This window comes from Magnolia sinica, chromosome 17, assembly GCF_029962835.1.
Source record: "Magnolia sinica isolate HGM2019 chromosome 17, MsV1, whole genome shotgun sequence".
In the NCBI taxonomy this organism is placed as follows: domain Eukaryota; kingdom Viridiplantae; phylum Streptophyta; class Magnoliopsida; order Magnoliales; family Magnoliaceae; genus Magnolia; species Magnolia sinica.
Window position 1 is genome coordinate 43,178,434 of NC_080589.1, and position 26,986 is coordinate 43,205,419.

A 26,986-nucleotide genomic window follows, 5' to 3' on the forward strand; every position below is an offset into this window, starting at 1 on the left:
CGTGATACAATCAAAATGTCCCATGTGATAACCAATATGTATCCGTATCTGAAGGGTGCAGTCGTGTAAATCTTCTTTGATGCTTGGTTGGTGATCACATAAGTTCATGGAACCTCATGTTGTCTCAAGTTGAATTTATCTATAATAGTTTTGTGAACCTCAATGCAAGACTGTCCTTTTAAGAGTATGCCTGACATTAGACCTTGATCTAAGCCTGGGCGGTTTCCAGCAGGAATCTATACCAAGCTCCACTCTAGAAAAGTGGGTCCTGCTTGTGTTCTGAAGAAGCAAAGTGATAATGCATATCTGATCGAGCTTCCATTAGAAATGAAGATCAACCCTATTTTCAATGTGGAAGACCTTATAGTTTCTAATGGACATCATAAAGACAAGCATTGAAGAACGAGCTATCTAGATACTCGAAGTACCAAGCCAATCCGAGGAAGTCATTGAAGATGTGTTGGGCACTTAGATCGTTTCCATACGCTAAAGGGTTCATGTAGTGGGTGTTGGGATAGAAAGGAGTTTCAAGACGATATACGAACATGATTAAGTATGTGTATTAGGGAGTGTTAATAAATGTGAGGACCACTAGTGGAGAGGCAATTGAGTTCCCAATTACTATAGGCTTGCACCAAGGGTCGGCATGGGTCCATACCTTTTTGCATTGGTTATGGACAAGTTAACGAGGCATTTGCAAGAAGAGATCCCATGGTTTATGTTGTTTGCAAGTGACGTAGTTTTGATTGACAAGATGAGGGAGGGTGTAAACACAAAGCTTGATTTATGGATGGGTGCTTTAGAATCTGAAGTGGTTAAAATTAGTCCAAATAAAATAGAGTATATGGAGTGCAATTTTAATAATAGTAGGAGTGAAAACAAGGAATTAGTTCAGATTGCTGACCAAGAAGTAGCCAAAATGACCACTTTCGATATCTTGGGTCAATAATTCACGAGAGTGGAGATATTAAGACAAATGTTGCCCATATAGAATTCAAGCTGAGTGGAAGAAATAGAGATGTACCTTTGGAGTTTTATGTGATCGCTGTGTATCACTCAAACTGAAAGGGAAATTTTATAGGATAGCATAAGACTAACCATACTTTATGGGACAAAATGTTGGGCAGTTAAGGAACAACATGTTCATAGGATGAGTGTAGTTGAAATGAGGTTGTTGAGATGGATGAGTGGTAAGACGAGCAAGGATATAATTAGCAGTGAATGCATTCGAGGAAACTTAGGAGTAGAACGCATATATAATAAGATAAGAGAAAGTAGACTTAGATGGTTTGGTCATGTGCAACAGAGACTAAGAACCGTGCCAGTTAGAAGTGAGTTGGTACAAGTTGAAGGCTCTAAAAGGGCAAGGGAAAGGCCCAAAAGGCTAACAGAAGACTTGATGATGACCTATGGTCTAATTGAAGGTATGGCCCTTGATAGAGTGAAATGGTTAACACGATTCATGTAGCCAACCCCAATTAATTGTGACAAGGCTTGGATGATGATTTTAGGAATCATATGTTATTAGATTTCCCTGTTTTATAGGTTTCTCATTTTAGAGATCTTTGCAAGGAATTCTTATTTTTAGATCCTCTAGATTATGCCAGAGATTTGTCAAGAAAGGAAACCTTGTAAGCCCCCCATATAAAGAAGGTAGAGACCAAGCATAATGAGATAGATGATTGATATTCTTCTTCGAGAAGAAATTTTGTGTTTCTCTGTGGTGGCATTGTTGGGTGGAGTTGTGATTTCTAGTGCAAGACTAGAGGGTTGTTGAGCTAGCTCACAGTTATTGCTTCGTTTCTCTACTTGTCATGGGATCTTGTATTTTTCTTTGAGCAGAAATTTTGTGTTTCTCTGTGGTGGCATTGTTGGGTGGAGTCGTGATTTCTAGTGCAAGACTAGAGGGTTGTTGAGCTTGCTCACAATTATTGCTTCTTTTCTCTACTTGTCATGGGAACTTCCCACACTTGTTTGTGATTTGAACTTTCAATTTGGTACATTGAATTTCATTGCAATTAATTTCTTTCTTGATCTAGTTGCACTACAAACTCTAATGCCACAACAAAGTCTCATTAAGGTGTATGAACCTATGATTTTATAATTACCTTTGATGCTAATGATTCATTGGCTAAAAGTGGTGTAGATAGTAGGGGTGCAACTTGGTCAGGTCGGGTTGGGTTGAGGGTCAACCTGAGCCTGACCTGACCTGACCTCAAGAGGACCCAGCCTGCAACCAGACCCAACCTGAATTCCAATGCAATGTGTCCAACCGAACCCCACCAGAATTCCTATATAATTGACCCAAGCTGACCCAGCCCAATCCAACCCAAGCCAACCCGACTCAAATGCATGCAATTCCCAACCTGACCGAATCTGACCTGAATTTGATCAACCTAATCCCAACTTTATTTCACATTGGGTTGGCATTTTCCAACCTAACCCAACCCAAGGACCTTGACAACCTGACCCAAACTCGGCTGGGTCTATCAGGTTCAATTGAACCGAAGTTGCCTCTCTATTGGATAGGGGGGATCTTTATGTTGTACAATCTCTACCATTTTCTAAATTTTTCTTTTTTGCTAAACAAAATGGTGTTAATTGTAAGGTAAGTTAATAGTGGTATAGCAATGTAGAAAGTTTTGGGCTTTGCTACACCCACGTGTTTAGAAGGTAGCTCATTTTACATGTCACAAATTTTCTAGCATGACATGTAGCTATGAGATCCAACCCATACATCGGAGGGGTTCATCTATGCAGATGCCTTGGTTCAAGAATCAGGTTGGTCCATGGTTTGCGAAGTAAATGCACTACTGAAGGAAATTTAGTGAAGTTTTCTAAGCTGTCCACTTGTTTTAACATCATGGCCCACCTGATGAGCGGACCAGCCTAATTTTGGGGTGATGGCACCTTCAGATTGGTTCCACTAGCTGGACGGTTTGCAGATTGTATTTGTCTGACATGCTGGCACATGTGGTGGTATGTAGATGGTACACATTGTACACGAGTGTGGGATTAGCAAACCTCAAAGTTATGAAAGTAAATTAATTTGTGATATAAGTATGATTGTTGTTAACCATGAAGTATGAACCAATAATATGCCCGCTACATGGTCCACATATTTATACAAAATGAAGAGAGGGTAGAAAGTAACAATATTGAATTTTGACCAAAAAGAATATGCTAGGTTCAAGAACCCTTATAGGCTTGTCGTGACCTCCATGGAAAGTGAGAAATATGGTCTCTAGGTGATGGTCTCTTGTGTGTTTGTTATACAACCTCTAGGTCAAGCAACATTGATATAGAATGGCCTGTTCACAACAGAACAAACTGTCACACAATTCAATTCATTAGTCCTACTTTCCTTCTGTTTTCACTGATGCTGCTTATCACTTTTTAGTGAGCAAACTGCATTTTGTTTCCTTGTTCACAGGTGGTGGGGAAAATTTACAAAGATGAGCTAGAGCTAGAAACATACATACGTTCAGACCTTTATGGTGTTACTGATCAAACCAAGTAAGCTTTAGTCTTTTTAGCAACCCTTTTCTTGCAACTGTCATGGTGCCACTCCAAGTCAACTAAAAGTTCTTATTATTGATGGGGTTGAAGTCATTCACCTTTAAAAAAATAAAAATAAAAAAATTCTTGATAAACTAGTCATTGCTCGATATTTACCTAAATTATCATGAAGGACGGTAGCCATCATTAGGTTGAGCACCCTACATGTATCTTTTGATTGGCATGATCTTGTGTCCACAGGTAGGTAGACGAGTAAGATTATTAACATTACCGGAATGATCTCCATATCATGTTTTTTTAAAAAATTTTTGAAGTCTCTATATCATGGTTTTGAAATCTATTGGCCGGATCATAACCATATCAGCCACGTTTGTTATGCTATATGGGATAAACCGGTCTGTTTAAACAAAATAGGCCATATTGGCCAATACATGCCGTATTGGCACCGATTCGGGACTTGTATGGGCCAATACGACCACGAAATGCCGTATTTCAAAATATTTTCCAACTTCCTATAGTTCTTTCACTTCTTTCTTAGTTCAACAATGGAAGAAGCTAGAGATTCATTATAGACTATATCTAGCCTATTTGTGAATCAAAACATAAGATTTGAGTAGGATTCATCAAATTGAAGTAGAATGAACCACCATCACCATTGTCATCACTATTGTTGTACTAGTGAATGTAGTATTGATAATATCGGCCGATATTATCAGTATTGCACGTGCCTGATACGAAACCCCACCTAAGTTAAGGTTTTTTAGGATGTCGGCGATATTATCGCGCTGTATCGCCCATACTAGCGATTCATTGTGATATATTGGGATAATAGACATCCACATGAATTAACTTATTGACTCCCCGAACGGTACTTAATATAAGACCCGTGTCCTAGTCCGTACCGTTCCGTTAGCTTTTGCGGTCCTTCCGGTCAAATTTCGGCAACCTTCGCATCGTATCCGACGTTTGCGCGCGATCCTAAGCCAGGTCCCACACACCAAGGTCGGCTCGATCCGAAACTTGTATCATAGTGACCGCGTCGTCGCTGCGGTTCCAACGCCGTGACTTGCGCACCGAACCGATACCCAGGCAAGAAGATGTCGATCTGCATTTATTCCGAAGAAACACTGCGCGTTGTAGATTTCGAGGGAATCTCTACAATTAGTCCCATCAATCAATCATAAATGCATCCCATACCTCAAGTACTACAACCCATTCCCTCATTTTTCAAAAGTCCACCCTCTTTTCACCTCACCATTCCTCCTTTTCCCATTTTCAACAACAACCATACCCCTTTTACAAATTTTCAACCCAACCCATCACCCATCACACCTCACCCATCCATATCATCTCTCTCTCTCTCTCTCTCTCTCTCTCTCTCTTATTTCTCAAATCTCCCAAGCAACTCAAGCCTCACACATCCAAGCTTCCCTCTCCCTCCCAAGTGTGGTCCACCTTCTCATCTTCCATCTACACTCTCTCATCTCTCATCCACACCATTAATCTCCCATCATCCACCGTCCAAGGCAAAGGCAAGGAGCATTTGAGGCCAAGGGAGCAAGGAGGAGGCTTAAAGGTGGGTGATCCACCGTTGAAATCTTGATCTTTAGGGCCCACTTGTTGTGGGACCCATTTTGATGTATGTGTTGTATCAATGGAGGGCCCATAGTGGCGGGGTCCCTCTTCTCTATCTCACCGTATATTTCTCTCTTTCGTTGTGATGGTGTGGATCCCACCAATATGTGTTACATCTACCCTGTCCATTTACATCAGACGGTGTGGCCCACTCTATTACAGGTGATGATTCACACCATCCACTGTTTGGATGGGCCCAATGCATCTTTTTATATATATGTTATATTTTATATAATATATATAATATAATATGTATTTATATATATATATATATATAATATAAGATATATATTATGTGTATATGTACATATATTGGTGGGCCACGTCCACGTGGGACCCACCACAATGATGTGATTATGAAAGTTGTCCAGCGTCCCTGGACGCTGGATGTTGGCAAACAGTGAGGTGTAACTGGCATGGGTGTGTACTTTAAAAAAACAGAGAGAAAGAAGTGGTGGGCCTCTCATGCAAGCCCCACCTTGATGTATAAGTCAAATCCAAGCCGTCCATCCTCTTCCTCAGATCATTTTAGGCGTTGAGCCGAAAAATGATCTCAATCTGAACTTATGGTGGGCTATAGCATAGCGAACAAGTTTCCTACCATTGAAATATACCCCGATGTTGTTGTACATCAGAAAACTATTCAATATTGGTCTTGATAGATTTGTATCGAGCCACAGGGGCCAATGACTGGTGTGGATCTTGCTGATGTGGGCCCCCCTGTGGAAAACCATAGAAAAATGATATTTTCAAAAAAAAAAAACAGCAACAGCACTGCTGCCACTGACAGCAGGTGCAGGCAGCGCCTGCGCTGGCCACGGACGGACGGACGGGCTGGGGCTCACGGCCCCAGCTATGGGCCCCACCTTGATGTGTTTTGCCCATCAGCACCGTGCATTTGATCGGTCCCCATGGACCAGCCGTCCATCCCAAAGATCAACCATATACGGAACTCAGGTGGGCCACACCATCCAAAATCGTGTGAAGACCTGCCTAAACATATAAAAATACTTGGTGGGGCCTACCTGAAATTTGGATGCCGCTGAAACTTGGTCTGAACCTTCACCCAAGTGGGACCCACATAATGAGTGGGCTGGATTTGGGAACCACATTTGGTGGGCCCATTTTTCCCAGGTCCACGTGACCTTTTAAAAAGGTTGGATGCAAAAAAAAAAAAAAAAAAAAAATCACCGTGGGCTCCCCTGGCCGTGTGACCTTATAAACAACTCGGGTGGAAAGTAAACATTGCAGTGGGCCCCAGTCCAGTGGGCCCTACCCCAGGTCCACGTGACCCTTTGAACGGGTGGTGTGGCAAATAAATATTACAGTGGGCCCAGGTCACGTGTGATCTTATCAAAAGGTTGGGTAGCAAATAAATATTACAGTGGGCCCTACCTTGGTCCACGTGGTTTTATGAACAGTTGGGTGGAAAAATAAACATTATGTTGGGTGGAAAATAAACATTATGTTGGGCCCTAAGTTGGGTGGAAAATAAACATTATATTGGGCCCTAGGCTGGGTGGAGAATAAACATTATGGTGAGTCCTACTTAGAACCCACCTATGTATGTATTGTAATCCACACCCTCTATTAGTGTGGGCCCCATCATGATGCATGTGTTTCATCTAACTGTCCAACTATTTTGGAGATAATTTAAGGCCCATTGTTGATGCCCACCTTGATTTGTATAGGGCCCATATTATGAGGCCCATTGTGATGTATGTAAGAATCGTGTGTTTAGGCCCAGCTTGATGTATTTGTGGCCTGCCCACTAAGGCCCACTTGAGATATATGAGCCCATGGTTTGAGGCCCATCTGATGTATTTGGGCCCTTGGGTCGAGGCCCAACAAGATCTATATAAGGCCCATTACAACGTGATTCTACCATGGTTCATGTGTTGATTATTGTAGAGGGCCATGCCTTGGGAACAATGTTGGTTTGACGTCCACATTGCAAGTACAATGTTGGTTAAATGTCCGCATTGTCACTCTCCTTAAGGCCCATTAATAGGCCCATACCTGTAGCATATAGTCTGTCTAGGCCCATATTCGTTTTGATCAGAGCACATCACTACATAACATGCTTAGTATAGATTCATGATTCATGATCATACGCATCATATGTATGCCTGATGTAAGGATTGATTGATCATTGCATATGCCTTTGGGTAGATGGTTTATGGGCTCCCTGATAGGCGGAGTTGCCCTACATGATGCTGTGGTACACGCAGGACTGTTGCATGACTGATAGTGTGACTCATGCACTTGCATTTGTGTGATTGTAGTTACTGTATGCCCTAGCGACATCAGGGCCATAGCCTCCACAGACACATCGTGGATGGCAAGATTGGATACCGGAAATATTTGGTTTTAGCATACAGGCGCCATAGACGTCCCTGGGTGAAAATCCCTAAACCTGATGGTACTAGAGGATGACTCCAACGTCGAGACCGAGTGGATATATGAGCGCACGAGGGCTGAATACCAGGAGGCCGCGTCTCCCACTGTGTTGTGGTCGGTTGGAAAGGAGTGTGGCCTTACTCGCCCGAGGGTAGGGGGTAATACTAGGCTGAGTTTTACCAGCTCGCGAATGGGTCCGCTATCGACGTGCCGGATAGGTATTGGCAGACTATTGGCCAGGCGGATAGTGAGGTTTCTTACGCTTACTTGGACTGTGCGGCTAGGAGAGCGACAGTGTCATTTGGAGTGTATTGAACCCCGGTGATTATCCATAATGAGAACTGTACTGATACATGATGATGATTGGCATGCTTGAGTTGCATCTCGCATCGCATGGTCGTATTATGACCGATTGCATTCATATTTTGCACCGCATAGCCTTGGTACGGCTGATCGCATTCATGTACTCATCACCATGATTCCGCATTACTCTGACCTTGCGTTCTGAGCACGCTTATATTGCGCACACACTTACACCACCCTCTAAGCTTCCTATAAGCTTATGCACGATTGATGCGTGCAGGTGACGCCAGGACGCAGTTGTAGCCTTATCAGAGTTGGAGCGTGCAGTCGAGCTTTGAAGTTTCTATCTTTTGCATTATCTTTGTATTTCCCCTTTCAGACGCATTGTACCCAAAAGTTTTTGATCATAGTGGATTTTGTGGCAGTGTTCTTGTGGTTATTGTTCGTGGTTTATGCTTTTGGTTATGCTCATTATGAATCAGACTGAGGATTATAAATCCTCCTTGTAGTATCCCAGGATCGGAACCTGGTGAATGGGTGCCGGGATTCGGGAATGGGGTTCTACGGAGGCTGTCGGCGCCGGATTCGGCGATCGGGAATTCTGTGAGCCCGGTTTCCGAGTTCGGGGCGTGACACTTAACATACCTCTTATAATATTACAAGCTACCATAGCAATGACATATTTTTGTTTAGGCATTTGCTCTGATATCGTGATGTGTCAACAATACTGGCGATCGAAGACAGAGAAACTAAAAATAAAAAAAATTAGAAAAAAAAAAACCTCAGCTCTTCTTCCTCTTTTCCTCCCCTCCTCTCTCTCTCTCTCTACACCAGTCTTTTTGAAAATTAAAAAAGGCCGCAAGCCTGACCACACTTCACCCTTTGTTAGGCGAGCAAATGGGTTGGGGTTGGCGACTCAGGTGGGCTCCACTGTGATGTTTGTGTGAAATCCAACCAGTCACTACGTGTGTCACCCCATGTTAGGCCCAAGGCCTAAAAATGGTGGATCACACGATTAGAAACAGTGTACATGCAATGCTCATCCTCCAAACTATTACCCTTAATGTGGCCCATGTGAATCACAGATGGGCCTGATTTTTGGGCCCCATTTCTAAATTTTGCTGTGGCATCTAATGGTTGGGGTGGATATTATATAATCATCATGGTGGATCCTGTAAAAATCAAGGGTGGATGTCTCTTTACCAACTATTTCCTTTGGTGTGGCCCACTTGAATCACAGGTTAGCCTTCCCTGGACTTGAAGTGAGATTACATGTCTAATAGTTGGAGTGGATTTCACATACTGCATCATAGTGAGCCTCGAAAAAATGAAGGGTGGGTGTCCTTGATTTTAGCTAATATAAAAAAAAAATCTTACTGACCCCGTATTTTTTATGGGGCCCACTATGTATGTGAGATCCATTTTGATAATTATATATGTAATCCCATGTTAATTCTAGGCCAAAAAATCAGGCTGACTTGTGATTTAGGTGGCCACACCAAATGAAACGATTGGTAGAGAGATGTCCACCCTTGATTTTTACTGGGCCCACTATGATGATTGTAAGAAATCCACTTTAACCATTAGATGCCACAACAAAATTTAGGCATGGGCCCAAAAAATCAGGCCCATCTGTGATTCAGGTGGGCCACACCAAGGGAAATAGTTTGAAGGGAGAACATTGCCCTGTACACTCTTTCTAATCATGTGGGCCACTCGAATCAAGGATGGGACTGATTTGTTAGTCCTAAGCCTAACATGAGGTGACACGCCTAGTGGTCAAGGTGAATTTCACTTAAACATCATAATGGGGCCACCTGAGTCGCTGGGATCCCTATTCTCTATTTAAAGGCATGCAAAAGTTCTACATGTGTACTATGCACGTACGACACTTATACACATGCACTAAAACATTGTCTATGTGTCATATATTAACTTAAATTAAACCAATTAAATTGTGGAACCACTGTTGCTAAGTCACGGTTCTTGACCTTTGATTCATGGACACTTGTTTATTGTAACAGGACCATTGAATATTTTTCATTCTTAATTGTCCAAGAAATGTCCACCAATTTCATTGTCAGATGAGGAAATAAACCTAATTTTTGGGTTACGAGACACAATATGGACAATTTAATTTCGAATTGCTTGTACGCCATGTGTGCAAATTTTAAAAATAATTAATTGATTATGTTTTCATATACGTCTTCTATGATTTATGAATTATATTAGTTGATTTTCAATATAGTTGCATCACTCTGTTAAACAATCCATGGTTTAAGACCCCATACAAAGGAAACTTATTATGAGCACTTATTTTTTGTAACCTTTTAATTTCAAAGTGTATAATGATGTCTTTTTTAATTACCCTGAACTTTCATTGGAAAATTCGATCAATTTCCTAATGTTTCCCAAAAGCAGAGTAACATTACGCGATACGTCCGATATTTCCCATGCGATAACCGATATGTTTCCGTATCCTGAGGGTGTGATACATCCATTGATATTGATATTGTAGACATTGATCGCAACTACTTGGGGTTAGCTAAGTGAATCTCGTTCCGCTGTTCCACTCTATTGAGGACCCTTGGTTGTGAAACCATGGGGCCAAATCAGCCTGATTGTAGCAGAGCGAACCATTTCAGAAAAATTGGAAGGGGTAAACTGCCACTTTTCTTTTTGGTCTTCTCTTTGTTATATTTTAATGTGGTGGGACCTAATTCACAAAATAATATGATTGGTGTTCAATCATGGGCTATTTGGTTTACTTTTAGCAGGTCAAACTGATGGACAACATTCTTATCAAAGAATGGGCTGATACACCATTGACTTGTTTTAAAACAAAAAAAAGATAGATTCTGCCATTCTGGTGTTTTATATATATATATATATATATATATATATATATATATAATATTTAATAATTTTCTGAAACCAATATTGAAAACTTTGCTATAGATTTATATCATGTATTCACTAGCATATTTGTTTACTTGGCCATATGGTGCATTGTCCTTATACATTTGTACATGCAAAGCCATGCACTAGAGAATGTGCATATGTTGGATGTGTAAATGCAAGAAGTAGTAGAATTAAATCCTGAAATATGCATTATCCTCATTTGAGAGTCGAGACCTGTGGGGACATCTCCTGCAGCGGCATGCAAACAAAAGGAAAAAAAAACAAACAAGTGTTAGTTTTCAATTGGTTTCTCGTTGGAAGCGAGATCCCCATTTTAAGACACATTGGTTCCCAATTTCAATAATGATCTATTGTGTGTGGTTGCTTCCACTTCTGATCGGGTTTTCTCTTTGTCGACTGATTCGAGATACTTTTATTTCTTCTTTTGGTTAGATTATTTCTTCTTTTGGTTAGATTAGGGAGTTGTCTCCATATATGATTCTTCTTTCATAGACAACTCCTGGTAGATGCACTGGCCGGTCTTAAGCCTAGGCAGACGTGATGTCAGGTGGTTGTCAAACTTTTGCCTAGGAATCATGAGAAGGTCCACTCAGATAGCTGGAACAAGGCTATGGTGACAATGACAATGACAAGGATGACCATGATCCTTTTTTACCCTGAATTAGGACTTGTTGGCAGGGGGGAACTGAAGGACTGTCTATGGCATCTCTTATAGTTGTCACCAACTAGATGAAATGGAAGTTTGGGAGATCTTCTTAAGACAAGTTGGAGCAGGTTTGCGGGAATTTTTGTCATCTTGAAGGCACACAAGAATGCAGGAAACAACATTTTCACATTCCCCATCTGCATTTTGGGGGAGCGGAGCAGTTTGATGCTTTCCCCATATTGTGGATGGCAGGATATGCAGAGTGCTCCCATCCACACTTCACAGAAACCACTCCAAAATGACAATAGGATGACATCTTGTTCTCACTTTTGGCAGTGGATGCAAACTCCTGTCTACATTTTGGGGACAATCCAAACTGGCCCTTAACTCTGACGTTATTCGCCAAGGGAATCTTCTATAGTGATGGTTTTCTGTGGATCTTTCATGACCTTGCTGTGAAAATATGCTGTCTTTTGCTAGAGTGCTTGGTGGAACTGCAATTTTGGTGACTGACATTGGGCCTCTTCTTTACAACTTCTGGCGCCCTCGTTCAATATTGGCGAGGAATATTGCCTTGTATTAAGGTGGGTACCCTCAATATGATCCGCTAGATTATCTGGATGCCTTTCGTTGAAAGATTGCTATTGGCCGGATCTGATGAAAACAACCATTGGAGGATGATCTGAAGGAACCTTGATCGAAATCGACAGCACTGGATGGTGGATCTAGCTGGAGAACCAGAGGATGACAGCCATACCCAGAATCTCCTGTTATCAATGGCTGTGACTGATGGCTTTGACAGTGAAAAATAGAGCAACAGGATATCAGTGGATGAAAAATAGTGCAACAGGACCGCAGGAGATGAGTGGATGGTCTTGATGGTCGGAGGTAGCCGAAGAGAGGACTGTAGATCAATGGCCACGATAAGTGGATCATGGCTAGGATTAGTGTTTTCCGTATTGTTATTGTGTAATGTATCGCACCCTTGGGATACAGATGCATATCGGTCATCGTATGGGATATATCGGTTGTATCACGTAATGTATCTCTGTTATTGGGAAACATGGGGAAACATTGGGAAATTGGTTGAATTTTTTTAATGAAACTTCAGGTATTGTTAAAAAAAGACATCAATGCACTCTTTGAAATCAAAATATCACAAAAAACAAATGCACATAATAGGTTCCTTTCTATAGGGTCCCAATCTATGCATTGTCTTATTGAATTGATGCAGTATATGCTAAGTCAATTCATATAATTTACAATGTAAGAAGACATGTATGGAAACATAGGCAATACATTCAAAAGTAAAAGAAGTAGAAAACTAGAGATACACTTGTGAATGATGTATGTGGCTTTGGCTTCGACCCACAGAGTTCTGTATACATTAGGAGTGGAATTTTGAAAAAAAAAAAACCCTCTAAAATGAGCTTGGATCGAAAATGTTCCCAGATCAGCTTGGATCTTGATTTTGATTTGAAATTTATGTTTTTCTTTGAAGGGATTCAAGTGGAAGGGCCGAAATCCACAATAGATCTAATTAGAAGCAGAGAAGAATCAAGAAAAAAGAGATTTAGAATGTGTTTTTTCAAACTTTCTGAAGAAAGCCCTGGACTTCCCACATTTCCGTGTGATATCGGTCAATATTGAGAATTTTATAAAATGGATTGGTTGCAATATCTCGCGATATTTCGCAATATCTGTGATATCATGTGATACATTGCACTATCATGCGATATCTTCTCCGATGCGAAGAATTTTAGATACTACCTTGGGGATTCGTATTGCCCAGGTGGGGTACAAGATATATCATGGGATATATCGGCCGACATCGTCAATATAGAAATTTCAGGACTACATTGTGGAAACTTGTCACATATTACATTGAGACCAATATATACAAGGAGAGTATAATCCTAAAATAGTCTACCTACGACTGTATTTACCGCTGTACAAAGCTGTATGCATATCCAAAACATCCAAAGCTATATGAATCATAGTTGAAAGTCTGTATGCATATCCAAAACATCCAAAGCTATATGAATCATAGTTGAAAGTCTGTATGCATATCCAAAACATCCAAAGCTATATGAATCATAGTTGAAAGTCTCTGGACCCAGCTCGTACGAGTCCTCTATTCTATAACTTCGGTACATGATCATGTTTTATTGACTTTCAGTTTTTGTTACTGCTCCAGCATTAATGTCATGAATTTAGGGAGGTACATGGGTTTGAAACATTGATGTAGTGGAGATCTAAAAGACATCTATTCCTCTTTGCTCAGGAACTGTTCAAATCCCAAAATCAGAGGAGCAATAATATTTCATGAACAAGGTCCTCAGGTCTTTGACTACAGCATTCGTCTGAACCACACATGGGCTTTCTCAGGATTTCCTGATGTCAAAACTATTATGGACACGAATGGTCCTTTTGTCAATGATTTGGAATTGGGTGTTAGTGCTGTACCAACTCTACAATATGGCTTCAGTGGTTTTTTGACAGTATGTACTCTCTCTCTCTCTCTCTCTCTCTCTCTCTCTCTCTCTCTCCTGTATTCACATTCATAGCGTTTTCGAGATTCGAATATCTTCTTATTGGTAAATATATTCCTCCTAAATTGCGAATCAATTCCTTATGTTATCATTATCAACTGCTAATGTATTTTCATACTTACCTATGTTAGATGTCCAATGGACTGTGTTTTGCTTTTATTAAAAAAACTAAAACAAGTAGGAATGCTTTGATTGGCTGGTTACACCCTATATTTGGTTCTTGAGGATTAATTCAGCCTTGGATTCGGTGGTAGACAGTGTGTTTCAATATTGTGGTCTCAGGTTCGAGCTCATACTTACCTACAATTCAAGTTTGGCCTCACTTCAGTCTGGTCTACTTTCTGAATTCTTAGCAATAACTGGTTTTGGTCTAGAATGCGGTCGAAATGAATTAATTGCCAGTCAAATGCCAGATTTTATGTTGCTGATAGTTATGTGACAAATGACAACAAATGATTTTGCTTTTGTTGGCTTTTATTTCATTGCAGTTGCAGCAGGTGCTGGATTCATTTATTATATTTGCCTCACAACAAAATGAAACTATTATTGCTTCTGGCGCACTTGGAAAACCCTCGCTTATCAAGTACCTCTGGACACGTTTTAATCCATCAAACATAAGGATAGCTCCATTTCCAACTCGTGCATACACCGATGATGAGTTTCAGTCTATCATTAAGAAAGTCATGGGAGTACTGTATGTATCTTATTCTTTTCTTTCATCTGTCTTATATAGTGTTCATGGTTGAGAAGCCTTGTTATGGTAGACAATCTAAACATAAAGAATTTACAAAATTCCATAAAAATAATAGAAATTTGTTTTCATGTATCCTTTCTAGTGTACGCGCACCAGCTCCTAACCGGACCAGTTTGATTTTAAGTATAGCATTCATGTTCTCCCTTACCATCTTTTGGTTTTTTACGGCTATCAATGTGGCTGGTTAGCATGTTTAAATAATTCTTTTGGACATAAACCTCTGTCATTATTGCAGTGTTATGATTCATGAATTTTTGGTTTACAGCACTACTTTTGCAGGAAACTAATTTTCCAAATTCTTCTCTCTAACAAGTTATTCTGATTGATCTGGATTTTGGAGCAGCTATCTATTAGGATTTCTCCACCCAATTTCTCGCCTGATCAGCTGTGCTGTTTTTGAGAAGGTTTGGTAACCAGCTTTGTAAAAATTCAGTCATCCTTTTGAGAAATTACTGCTTTTCAGTTCCTGATTAATGAAACCTGATTAATCTTTACCTGGCATTAAGTTTTGGACTTGATAAATTTAACTGTTTTTTGATTTTTCAGGAACAGAAGATAAAAGAAGGTCTTCGCATGATGGGTCTTCACGATGAGATATTCTATCTTTCTTGGTTCATTACATATGTGATACAGGTAACATTGAATATCTCCCACATATCAGTTATCTTGGAAAGTCCAATCTTGTATGGATAGGAGTTGCAGTTGACCATTTTCTACCATTTCTCTAGCAAGCTGTCTATATTGTTTTGTTTCCTTTCTTTCAGTTGCAAGTTGTGTTTTTATTTCAGAGAATGTTTTGACAGACTTCTTATGATTCCATTATTTGGCTTGTTGTGCAGTTTGCAGTTACTTCTGGAGTCATTACGGCCTGCACAATGAGCAGCCTTTTCATGTATAGCGATAAATCAGTGGTGTTTATGTACTTCTTTTTGTTTGGTCTCAGTGCAATTATGCTTTCCTTTTTGATCTCTACATTCTTTTCACGAGCGAAAGCAGCGGTGGCAGTGGGCACTCTTTCTTTTCTTGGAGCCTTCTTCCCTTACTACACAGTCAATGACACCGCTGTCCCTATGTTAGTATTGATGTCACTACTTTCTTGATTAATCTTTCGCAGAGATTCTTAATTCTTATATGGTAATGGAAATTTGATTAAGATTCCGTTTTATTAGGACATTGAAGGTCTTGGCTTCTTTACTTTCTCCTACGGCTTTTGCTCTTGGGACAGTAAACTTTGCTGATTATGAGCGTGCTCATGTCGGAGTCCGTTGGAGCAATATATGGCAGGTAGATTGCATATTAATTACCTACTTTCGTGTTTCATATTTGTATCCTTACCTCATTTCCTCTGAAAATTTTAAACCAAAATGTGTAGGCTTCATCTGGTGTAAATTTTTTGGTCTGCCTTCTCATGATGATGCTTGACACAGTGTTGTACTGTGCCATTGGGCTGTACCTAGACAAGGTATTTCTTCCAAATAGCTGACATATCTCAGGAAGTTATTGAATATATGCTTTTGATTCTATTACTGCATCCTAGTAGGCTATTCTCTCTCTCTCTCTCTCTCTCTCTCTCTCTCTCTCTCTCTTTTGGTTGAAGAAAGTTCACATGATGCTCTCTGATGTATGCATGTTTCTCTGCAGTACGCCTACTGCAACCTCTGTACTTGATTTTCTTTTGTATTTCAAGCACCGGTACCATATTGTATTCATGACTTATAGTTCTTAAGCCTCTCTGTTTCTGATCTATTTTATTTTCTCTCAGTGTCAACTTTTGGAGAAGTCACATGTTTTCCTTTGATTTTGTAACATTGAGTTTTGGGATTAAGATTTTGATTGTCTCTGAATGATATTTGGGGTCCTTTGGATGGGGGTAAATAGAGGTAAATGAGGGGAATTGGGAGTAAATGGAAGTAAATGACATTCGAAGCGTGTTTGGATGGGAGTAAATGCATGGAAATGAAATGAATTGGGAGTAAATGGGCTTGCAAATGAAATCCTCTCTATGAGAGAGGATTTGGAAGTAAATGGGGTGAAATGCCTTTTTGAGTTCCTTGGAGAGTCGCACGAGTAAACAAAAGTGCCGCTATGTACATGTCCGCCATACATGTGGCACGCTAATGATACTCTTAAACAATCTAATTATCGGCTACATCACTAAAATCACACCAATAAAATGATCCAAACCGTTCAAAGGTTGACCATCTAAATGGATGGTTAAAAAACGTTGGCAAGTTGTTTGTTTATAATCCTTATGGTTGTGGCCCACCCAAGGCTCAAAATTTCCTATTTTTTGGCTAAAGTCTTTATTTCAATGGGCTTATTATAATTATTCTATTAAATATCACATATGTACACTCATTTGAGATATTAAAGCTGATTGGGGATATTATAAACGTGCTTGTGAAAATATTGAAAAATTCCAATGCATTCTAATTCCTCCCATTTATACTTCCGTCCAAACAAAATATTTGGATTTCAAATGCATTTCAGTTACTCCCATCTAAACACAACTGAGTATGCCATTTACTCCCAATTCATTTACCTCCAATTCATTTCCCATTTACCTCCATTTACAAGCTCCCAATCAAGCCCTTTGTATCTACGTTGTGAGCACTATACCTGTGTCCCTCTCTTTTTCTTTATCATTAAGGAAATCTTGTTTATGGGAATATAATAATGTATTGGCTTTTGCTGGTCTATCTTTGCTTCATCTATGATACATTTTTCTTTGATTTTCAGTTGCATCTAAAAACTAAAAAAAGCCTATTCCAACATACTCTTCCAAACTTGGAACATATCAAATGGACATTACATTTTGTCTACTGACTGAGTGTCTTATTCAAGCAACCCAAATTAAAGTCTTCTTCAATTGGCTGCCACCCATCGAAGGATTTAAGTATCGGTTTTGAGGTGCGACTTGTTCTTAGTCACATTGCTGATACTAATACTAGACGAGTTGGCCCAAAAATTGATCAGTTACAAATGCATGCTTGGTCATTGAAAAAACGTCTTTCTTATTAATTGGTCTTCATCCCCTTCCCCTAGGATCTTGATTTTCATCTTGTTACTGAATAGTAGGGCTCTCAATGGGCCAGGCCTGGGCCTACTAAATGCAAAATTTCAAAAGGCTGGGCCTGACAGTGCGGTCCGAGTAGTACAAAATCCAGGCCTCAGACAACCCTAGGTCTGGTCAACAACCCTACTAAATAGGGTTTTCTTCTTTTCTTTTATGTTTCAGAGTTACGAAGATTTATCCAATGAACAATCTCCCTCTCAGTGTTTGAAGTATCGGTATTGCTACGAGTTTCACTAGCTGGGGATACGGAAACAATATCGATATCGCCAATAACTGGAAATGCGGGAAATAACACCAATCCAAATATCGGTATTGTAGCAGCTCGATACGATACGCGATACGGGCCTGTATTGGCCGTATCAGTCTGTATCGGCCGATACAAGCCATATTGGTGCCAATATGTTGTGCCTGTATCGATCAGACTGATACAGGCATTAAAAGGGCAAAAACACCCCCATTTCCCCCCCTTTTCGATCTCTCTCCCTTGTTTCTCCTCCAAGATCTCAAATCCCTCAAATACATCAACCTATAGGGATTTTCGGCACCATTAACAACTACTTGGAGAATCAAAACATCCGATTTCAGCCGATTTGAAGGATCAAAACAGTTTGGGGCCTGTTTTGAAAAAAAATGGAAAATGTAAAAAAATCCATTTTTTTCTTTGTCGATCCTTGTTGAAATCCATATTAGTGTTTATTATATGCCTAGATCTACCAAAAACTACTAGATTCGAAGATCATTTTGATCCTTTTTGAGTTCTTTTTTTTTTTTAGCATTTACGCCTGAATTTTTTTTTGAAAATTTCTGAAAATTTCGAAAATTGCTTAAAAATAAAATAAAATCTCTTCTCAGATCTAGAGAGGGGAACCATTTCCGATCAGATCTACAATAGATCTAATCGGAAAAAAAGTTTTATTTATTATTTATCATTTATTAAATTTGTCGAAAATTTTGGAAATTCCTTTTTTTTTTTTTTTTTTTGAATATTATCTCAGATCTGGAGAGGGGAACCATTTCTGATCAGATTTGCAGCAGATTTGATCGGAAGAAAAGTTTTTTTTTTTTTTTTTGTTTTATTTTAAATTAAATATGTTGAGAATTCTTGAAACTAATGATTTTTTTATTTTTTTATTTTTAAATTTTTAATTTTTTTTTTTTAATATGATCACAAATCTTTAGAGGGGAGGCATTTTGAATCAGATCTATATCGGATCTGATTGGAAATTTTTTATTTTATTTTATTTTTGGGGTAATTTCTATCAAAATTTCTGAAAATTCTAGAAAATGATTTTTTTTTTTTGTTTGTTTCCAAACATACTGCTTTGAGATCTACATCATCCGAGTAGTTTGGTTTTTTTTTTTTTTCAAATATTAAATCTAGTTTTCTTCAATTTTATTTATTTTTGTTAATTATTATTATTATTTAAAATATTTTGAAAGTTGAAAGTTGACATGTAATTAATGTATAATCATATTAAACTATTAGCAATATATGATATCAATTTATGACATATATCAACAGTTTATATAAAAAAATCAATACTAGAACTTACAATTGGTCAACCTACCAGGACAACATTCTTACCAAAGAATGGTCCGATATACCATTGAATACATGGCCAAAATACAAAAAAAATGATAGATTTGTGAACATCTCATTTTTTTTTTTTTCCTACTATTTTCCTTCTATTTTTTCATTTTTTTTTTTTGGCTTAAAAAAGAAAGAAAGAAGAAGAGCTGATTGATATGGGCCAATATAGGCTGATACGGCCTCAATTCCGAAACGCGATGCCGAATTGTATCATTTTTCCACGGGACTGATACAGTGGCTGACACCGTCATTCAGAACCAAACATGGGGAAAACGGTGGACTTTGTTTGTGAAACTTTAGGAGATGCTAAAATATACGTATTTGCATATTTATGAATAAACAAATTGCAAAAAGAATCCATGCATAATAAATTTTCATTTAATGGGTGCCTAAAAGCATGTGTTGTCGTAAGAAACCATCCCAACTATTCCATCCATGCCATTCATTTATCCATCCAACCATCGCATTTATCCATCCAACCATCTAACCTTCCATCCAAACATCCATTGATATTTCAAAATATCGACAACACGATATTTCATCGAGAAATCGTCGGCAACTGGAAAATAAATGAATGATTGGTCTGGATATTTCCCATGTTGTGATAAAGATAACATTGCGATATGATCGATATTTCGTCGACAATTTGAACATTGCATACGACCATATGCCTATAAGAAAATTTGAAGTGGAATTTTTTTTAATAAACAAAATTTTGGCGATATTATCAAAATTATCGACGTTGATAAACTAGCGATTCAAGTGACACTTGGAATTTACACAATCGAAAATATAGGCGACATCTATGCATTGGCGATACAAGTGGCACTTGGAATTTACACAGTTGAAAATATTGGCGATACATTGGCGATACTTAGCGATACATCGTTGATACCTGGAATTTTTAAGACTACTAGTGTTACTGGGATCACTACTAGTGTTATCAGTATCGCCGAGATGGAGATATGGATGATATTGGGGATACTGCGAACAACGCTCTCTCTTACCTTCAAAAAGTAGCTTCTATGCTCTCTTTTGTTATGTCATATAGAGGACACTGGAATGCTGGAAAAATTTTGTTCTTTCAATCAGGTTCTTCCTAGGGAGAATGGAGTGCGTCAACCATGGAATTTTCTATTCAAGAAGTGCTTTTGGGGGAAGAAAAGCATTGTCTGTCAGAATGCTAGCAACGTCGGTGTTAAGGTGGGGAAAAACAAGGCAACCTTTGCTAATAAAGATGGTGGCGAACCTGCTATTGAAGCAATAAGCTTGGATATGAAACAACAAGAACTTGATAGTCGGTATATATTCTAAATTTCTTGTGAGTTTTCATCTGGTTCACTTAGTTTTCATCTGACACCCATCATATCATTTTGCTTTAGATGTATCCAGATAAGGAATCTGCACAAAGTCTACATGACTAGAAAGGGAAAGTGTTGTGCCGTGAACTCATTACAGCTCAGCTTGTATGAAAATCAGATTCTTGCTCTCCTAGGTGTGCTTGCTCATTTAAATTATTTATTTTCATTGTTTTTTTATTCCTACTGGAAGTTGGCTGTTTATCAAATATTACTTTCTGAATCTGATTTTTATTTATCAAGTTGATTCTAATTGTTTGTTTTCAGTAAATTAATTATTATTTTGCAGAAATTTCTGTCACTCTTTACAGTTATAACAACCATTTTTCTACCTTGTTTTGGTAACTGAACATTAATAAAAAGAAGAGAGATTAAACAAACTAAAGGAGGCAAAAGGTCCCAGTAACAAGAGACTCTTCTGTCTTCATTCTGGCTATAATTGGCAAATTCATTTGCCTCTCCCAGAGCAAGAGAAAACAAACCTCCAATTTGGGGGAAATTTTCTGAATGTTATGGAAAATGAAGCATAGCTCCAACTCCAAGGTTCTGGACCTGACTAACAAGAATAACACGAGACTGCAAATAATTATGACTTGTCTTGGTCTTGGTTTGCTGCACGTGTATGATTTGAACTCGCTTTATAACCTTGAAAATAATTGTTTACTAGTAAATACTAGTGAGAATATTACAATTAGCTTCTGCCTCAATTCAGCATCATGGTTGAGACAGCATATCCTTCTCCCTGAAAGAGAATCAGCTTGAATTTCTAATGGAACTATGCAAATCAGAGGCTTGCAGGGTGAGTACCTTGAAGTTGTTGCATATTCAGTGAGATCAGAACTCTGTATTTTGTTTTTGTCCTCTTCTGATTTAGTTTCTGCTCTTCTTTCAACTCCTTTGTCATCTTGAAATCAGCTATGATCTTCTTCCATATGGTTGTGGTTCCTTGTGACAATCAATCACCCCAGTTGAACCTCCATTGCTCCTAGTGATTAGAATCCAAATTTCTTCAGGCTTTCTCAATGGAGCCTTTTCCATTACCTTCAAGAAATCATCTGCATCATCTATGTGTTTATGGATCATACAAGTGGAAATTACCCTTATGAAGTCCCAATTTGACTTCTGATATGGATTTCCCATTTCTTAGCTCTGCTGTCTGCCAGAATCTGTTCAATTCCATTGGAGTCGCCTGATTCAGAAATCTTGTTGCAATTAGGTTACAGTACATTCAGTCACCATCTCTTTTCATTCTTTAACTTCCTAGCTTGTTTGTTACAGGGCTCAAAAGTTGCAATGCTGTTTCCCCCCCTGAATCCCTGATTGGTTTGTTGCCCTCATCATGTGATAAAACAGAGGCTACTCAAACATGTCTCTTTACCTTTCTTCCACGATTCAGTAATCAACTGATATTCTTTGTAGGATTACAGTACTTTGTAAATCTTGGATTTGATAGGAGCAATTAGGGATTTTAATGTTTTGATACCTGAAGAAAACAAACTGCCTTGCCATTACCTTGGTAAACTAGTGCACTTTCTATTTGGGACCTTTTTCATCTTAGAGTTAAAACATTTACATTTTTCTTTCACTCATCACTTGAAATGAATTGTTGGTTGTCAAAACAGGTCTAAAAGTGGAATTTGTAGACTGAGATTTCTGTGGTTTCCATTTCAATTCATGTTCTCTTAAGGCAGAAGTAGTCTCACTGGCTATTTTAAGAAAAAAATTACATCTCTGTTTCATTGATTGCACTTGTTTATGTGATACCGGCATGGTTTCATACTTTGAAGGACACAATGGAGCTGGTAAAAGCACAACAATTTCTATGCTTGTGGGCCTTCTTCCTCCTACTTCTGGGGATGCTCTGGTTTTTGGCAGAAGTATTAGAACAGACATGGTAAGTGCTGCTATCTTGAAGGAGTGCATTTGTTTCTTTGATATGTGCTTTTGTACTATGTTTTTTTTTTTTTTTTTGAAAGATAATGAAAATTTTATTAAAAGAGTGCCAAGAGAAGCGAGGCCCTAAAGGAGGCCAAGAGAAACAATCTATTGGAATATTCAAGCTAGAAGCCTATTATTTTACATCCGCCTTAGCCTGCTCAAACAACTTCGAGACCGACCTGCTCTTCTCCCTAAAACACAGAGTATTTCTTTCTCCCCAATTGTCCTAGAGTCCTGCCAACCAGTGTTTGAAGTATCGATATTGCTACAAGTTTCGCTAGCCGGGGATACATAAACAATGTCGATATCGTTGATAACCGGAAATGCGGGAAAGCTTTGGGGAAACATGGGGAAAATGGTGGAATTTGTCAGTGAAACTTCAGGAGATGCTAAAATACATATATTTGCATATTTAGGAATAAAAAGTTGCAAAAAGAATGCATCCATAATAATTTTCCATTTAACGAGGGCCTAAAAGCATGTGCTAGTGTAAGAAACCATCCCAACTATCCCATCCATACCATCTGTCCATCCAACCATCCCATTTATCCAACCATCTAACCTTCCATCCAAACATCCATCGATATTTCAAAATATCGACAACACGTTATTACGCTGAGAAATAGTCGACAACCGGAAAAGAATCGAAAGACTGGTCTGAATATTGCCCATTTTATGATAACGATAATATCGATCATATCGATATTATTGTTGACAATTTGAACATTGCATACAATCATATGCCCATATAAAAATTGAAATGGATTTTTAAATAAACAGATTTTGTCGATATTGATACATTGGCGATGTTATCAAAATATTGCCGATACATTAGCGATGCAAGCGACACTTGGAATTTACACAATTAAAAATATTGGCGACATCGATACATTGGCGATGCAAGCGACACGTGGAATTTGCACAGTTGAAAGTATTGGCGATACATTGGCGATACATAGTGATACATCGCCGATGCCTAGAATTTCTAAGACTACTAGTGTCATCGGTATCGTCAAGATGGAGATATGGATAATATCGGGAATACTCCGAACAATGCTGCCAACAAGGAAAGCCTCCAAAAAATCTCTCATTCCTTCTGGAAGCCGTTGCTATACAAAGCTAGCAACAATCTTTCGATCGTTGGTGCTTCACTTAAGGGATCTTGAATCCCCTCAAGAAACTTTCCCAAATTGACCTAGCTAGCGGATAATGAGTAAACTAGTAGTTTACTGATTCTGCATCACTAAGACACATTGAACATATGTTGGGGATAGGCATCGACCTCTTTTAGAGATTGTCGATAGTAAGCACCTTATTTTACCACCAGCCAAGCGAAAGCTGCATTCTGAGGGGGAGCACTGTATTGCCACACAAACGTCGACGGACTCGAACTCGAAGCTGACCTTGCTTGGGTGAGCAACTCGTAGAAAGACCGAACATAAAACTTTCCCAAATCTCCATACCATGGAGTCTCACCTTGGGAGAGGGACAAAGGCCTTGAATCCTAGACAAAGCCCTGATGAACTCGTCCAACTCCTCATAGAGAGATTTCTTCTGCAAGGGGGAGACCACACCTACTCCCTAATTGAACACTTCTAACTAGGGTAATATTGCCATCCGTTGCAATCCTTGCCAGCCTAGGAAACTCGACTCGAAGGGTTCTCTTGCCTAGCTAAACATCTTCCAAAAATCGAACCCTCTCCATCCCCGATTGCAAGGCTAAAGCGATCCTTCAATTTAGCCTTAACACTTTAAACTGCCTTCCAAATCCCGAAGACCCTATACAAGGAAGAACCCTTGACCCACCAGCCCCCCCTCTTTGGCCCCATATTTTGAGGCAACCACATTCCTCCACAGGCTTCCTTCCTCCATCCCAAACCTCTACAATCATTTTACTAGTAGTGCTTCGTTGATCACATCCAATCTTCTGACCCCGAAACGGCATACACGCCCCTCCCATTCAGTTGGTGAATTTTTTAAGAATCCGTTGCACCTTGCCACAAAAATCTCACTTTAGCTTTTCCAACCACACTAGAACTGCCTTCAGACATTTGAACAGAGGCATGAAATAGAGCGGATATCAGTCATAACTGCTTTGATCAATGTTAATCTTCCTCCCAAGGGGAAGTGCTTACCCTTCCATCTTGGTAGTTTTCCTTTCACTTTTTCGATATCCCTATCCCTCAAGGACACGGATTGCGTGGTGACCCTGCCACCACTGATCTTTGTGGTGACTTCACATGGCAGGATTTGATTGGGCAATGTGTCGGTGTCAAAGATGGGGCTTGGTTGAGTACGTACTTGACCTAACAACTTTCAAACATGCTTTGCGTGAGCCCCATCTCTGACAACGGCATGTGACCCAATCAAGTTTGCCACTTTGGGTCACCCTAGAGGTTGGTGGTGGAAGGGCCACCATGCAATTTGCGTCCATCCCATAGATCCTTTAGCAGGTTACCAATGTAAAGAGGAAGTCCAACGAACAAAGAAGGGAAAGAACCTACTCCACACCTGAACACCCCAACCAACCTCTCCACCTGTTCCGATGTACTAATTACCAACATTTCACTCATTTAAATATAACCCTCAACCCCATAACAACTTCAAAACACCTCTTAATCTTCCTTAAGATGTCCACCATACGTTCCTCTGCATCGCAAAAATGATAATATCGTTGGCGAACTTCAAATGGGAGATCTAAGGGAACAACTCCCCTTAAAAAGCTCATCTCTTGACCCTTATATAGCATCTTGCTAAATGCAACGGTATGGAGTCGATCGTGACATACAGAATGCTAAATGCATGAGTCACATTATCCAAGTCATGCACCAAACCTGCGCATACTGCGCGATCATGTGGGGCAACCCTATCTCGTATGGGGTCCCTTAAGTGTCTCAAGCCGAAAGTGCATACGCTATGAACAATCGTTATCCACAATAGGTATACAAATGATGCATATGGGCATATAACTGGGCATGATATCCATTACACTAAGCATGTTATTAATGTGTCCTATCTGGCTAAGTACGCTAGTATGTTATTAGACATATCCTGTGATAATCGACCTTAATTGGCACAACATATATAGAGTGTGGGATCCGAATTAACCCCATTAGAAATGTAGCGGTCCATGTGGCGTGGCCCACGTTAGACTAACATCGGCTCCTCATGTAGCCTGTACATTAAAGGGTCTTGCAACTATATGTAAGGCATGGATAAAATACATACACCATGGTGTGACCCACTTGGAACAACCTGAATAGACACCCACATGTATAACATGTATGCCACTAGGCTACCAATCTATTGGGCACATGGCCCACTGATGGTATCCCAACACAATCAGATTATCAATTGCACCACTATAATTACTTTAATAGGATAATCTGCACCGTCTAATCATTGCCGATGTAAACGATGGTTACAAATTGTTGGCTAGTCACTAGGATGTGATCTTGTGCTTGTGGTCCATTTGAGACTCAGGATCTCATCATTCCATGCAAAGTATATGTGTTTCAACGGGCTTATTACAACCATTGAGTCAAACCTTGCGTATGTATACTAGTTGGAGATATTAAAGTTGATTTAGTAATTAAACTTAAATCCCTGTAAATATATTATGCACCTATGGGTTACAGGGATTCTGAATCCAGGGTGCCAAACAGAACCAGGGGATTCTAAATCTAGGTTTCCAAATCTAAGGGAATTCCAAATCCAAGGAAATTTCAAATCTAGGGATTATGAATCCAAGGGAATTCTAGATCCATGGGAATTCCAAATCCAAGGGGGGGTCCACCCATCACAAGTTCCCTGTGGTGTGGCCCGCCTGAGAACTAGATCGACCCTATTTTTGGGCCCAGGGCCTGATCTGGCAAGAAGGATGGAGGGCGTGGATTAAACACATACATTATGGTGGGACCCATGAGTGGGGACCCCACTCCCCATGTTTCTGTTGGCAGTGACTGGGAGGCGGGGGTGGTTCCCAACCCCCCACTGTTCCCTTTGGCGTGGTCCACATGAGATGTGGATTGGCTTCATATTGGGGCCAATACCCTAAAGTGATATGGGAAAACAGATGGACGGCACAGATGAAACACATCCATTAAGGTGGACCCCACGAGTGGGACCGTAATTGCCATCACAAGGGGGCAACACCCAAGCCCCACAGTTCCCTGTGGTATGGCATGCTTGAGGTTCGGATATGCATGATTTTTGGGCCCATGACCTAAAATGGTCTGGCAAAACCAATGGACGGTGTGGATTGTGTACATACATCATGGTGGGTCTCACCA

At 39.6% G+C, this 26,986-nt stretch overlaps 1 protein-coding gene across 2 annotated transcripts in view; it reads left to right on the top strand.

Moving 5' to 3' along the window:
• LOC131231407 (ABC transporter A family member 1) overlaps positions 1-26,986 on the top strand; it is a 184,530-nt gene that overhangs the window by 11,781 nt on the left and 145,763 nt on the right. For both annotated transcript variants that reach the window (XM_058227578.1, XM_058227579.1), the window contains exons 4-14: positions 3,434-3,516; positions 13,710-13,926; positions 14,466-14,671; positions 15,075-15,135; positions 15,278-15,364; positions 15,571-15,803; positions 15,901-16,015; positions 16,104-16,193; positions 20,491-20,699; positions 20,781-20,893; positions 22,544-22,650. In XM_058227578.1, the coding sequence (XP_058083561.1) occupies positions 3,434-3,516; positions 13,710-13,926; positions 14,466-14,671; positions 15,075-15,135; positions 15,278-15,364; positions 15,571-15,803; positions 15,901-16,015; positions 16,104-16,193; positions 20,491-20,699; positions 20,781-20,893; positions 22,544-22,650 (1,521 nt within the window). The remainder of the gene's footprint in view (positions 1-3,433; positions 3,517-13,709; positions 13,927-14,465; positions 14,672-15,074; positions 15,136-15,277; positions 15,365-15,570; positions 15,804-15,900; positions 16,016-16,103; positions 16,194-20,490; positions 20,700-20,780; positions 20,894-22,543; positions 22,651-26,986) is intronic.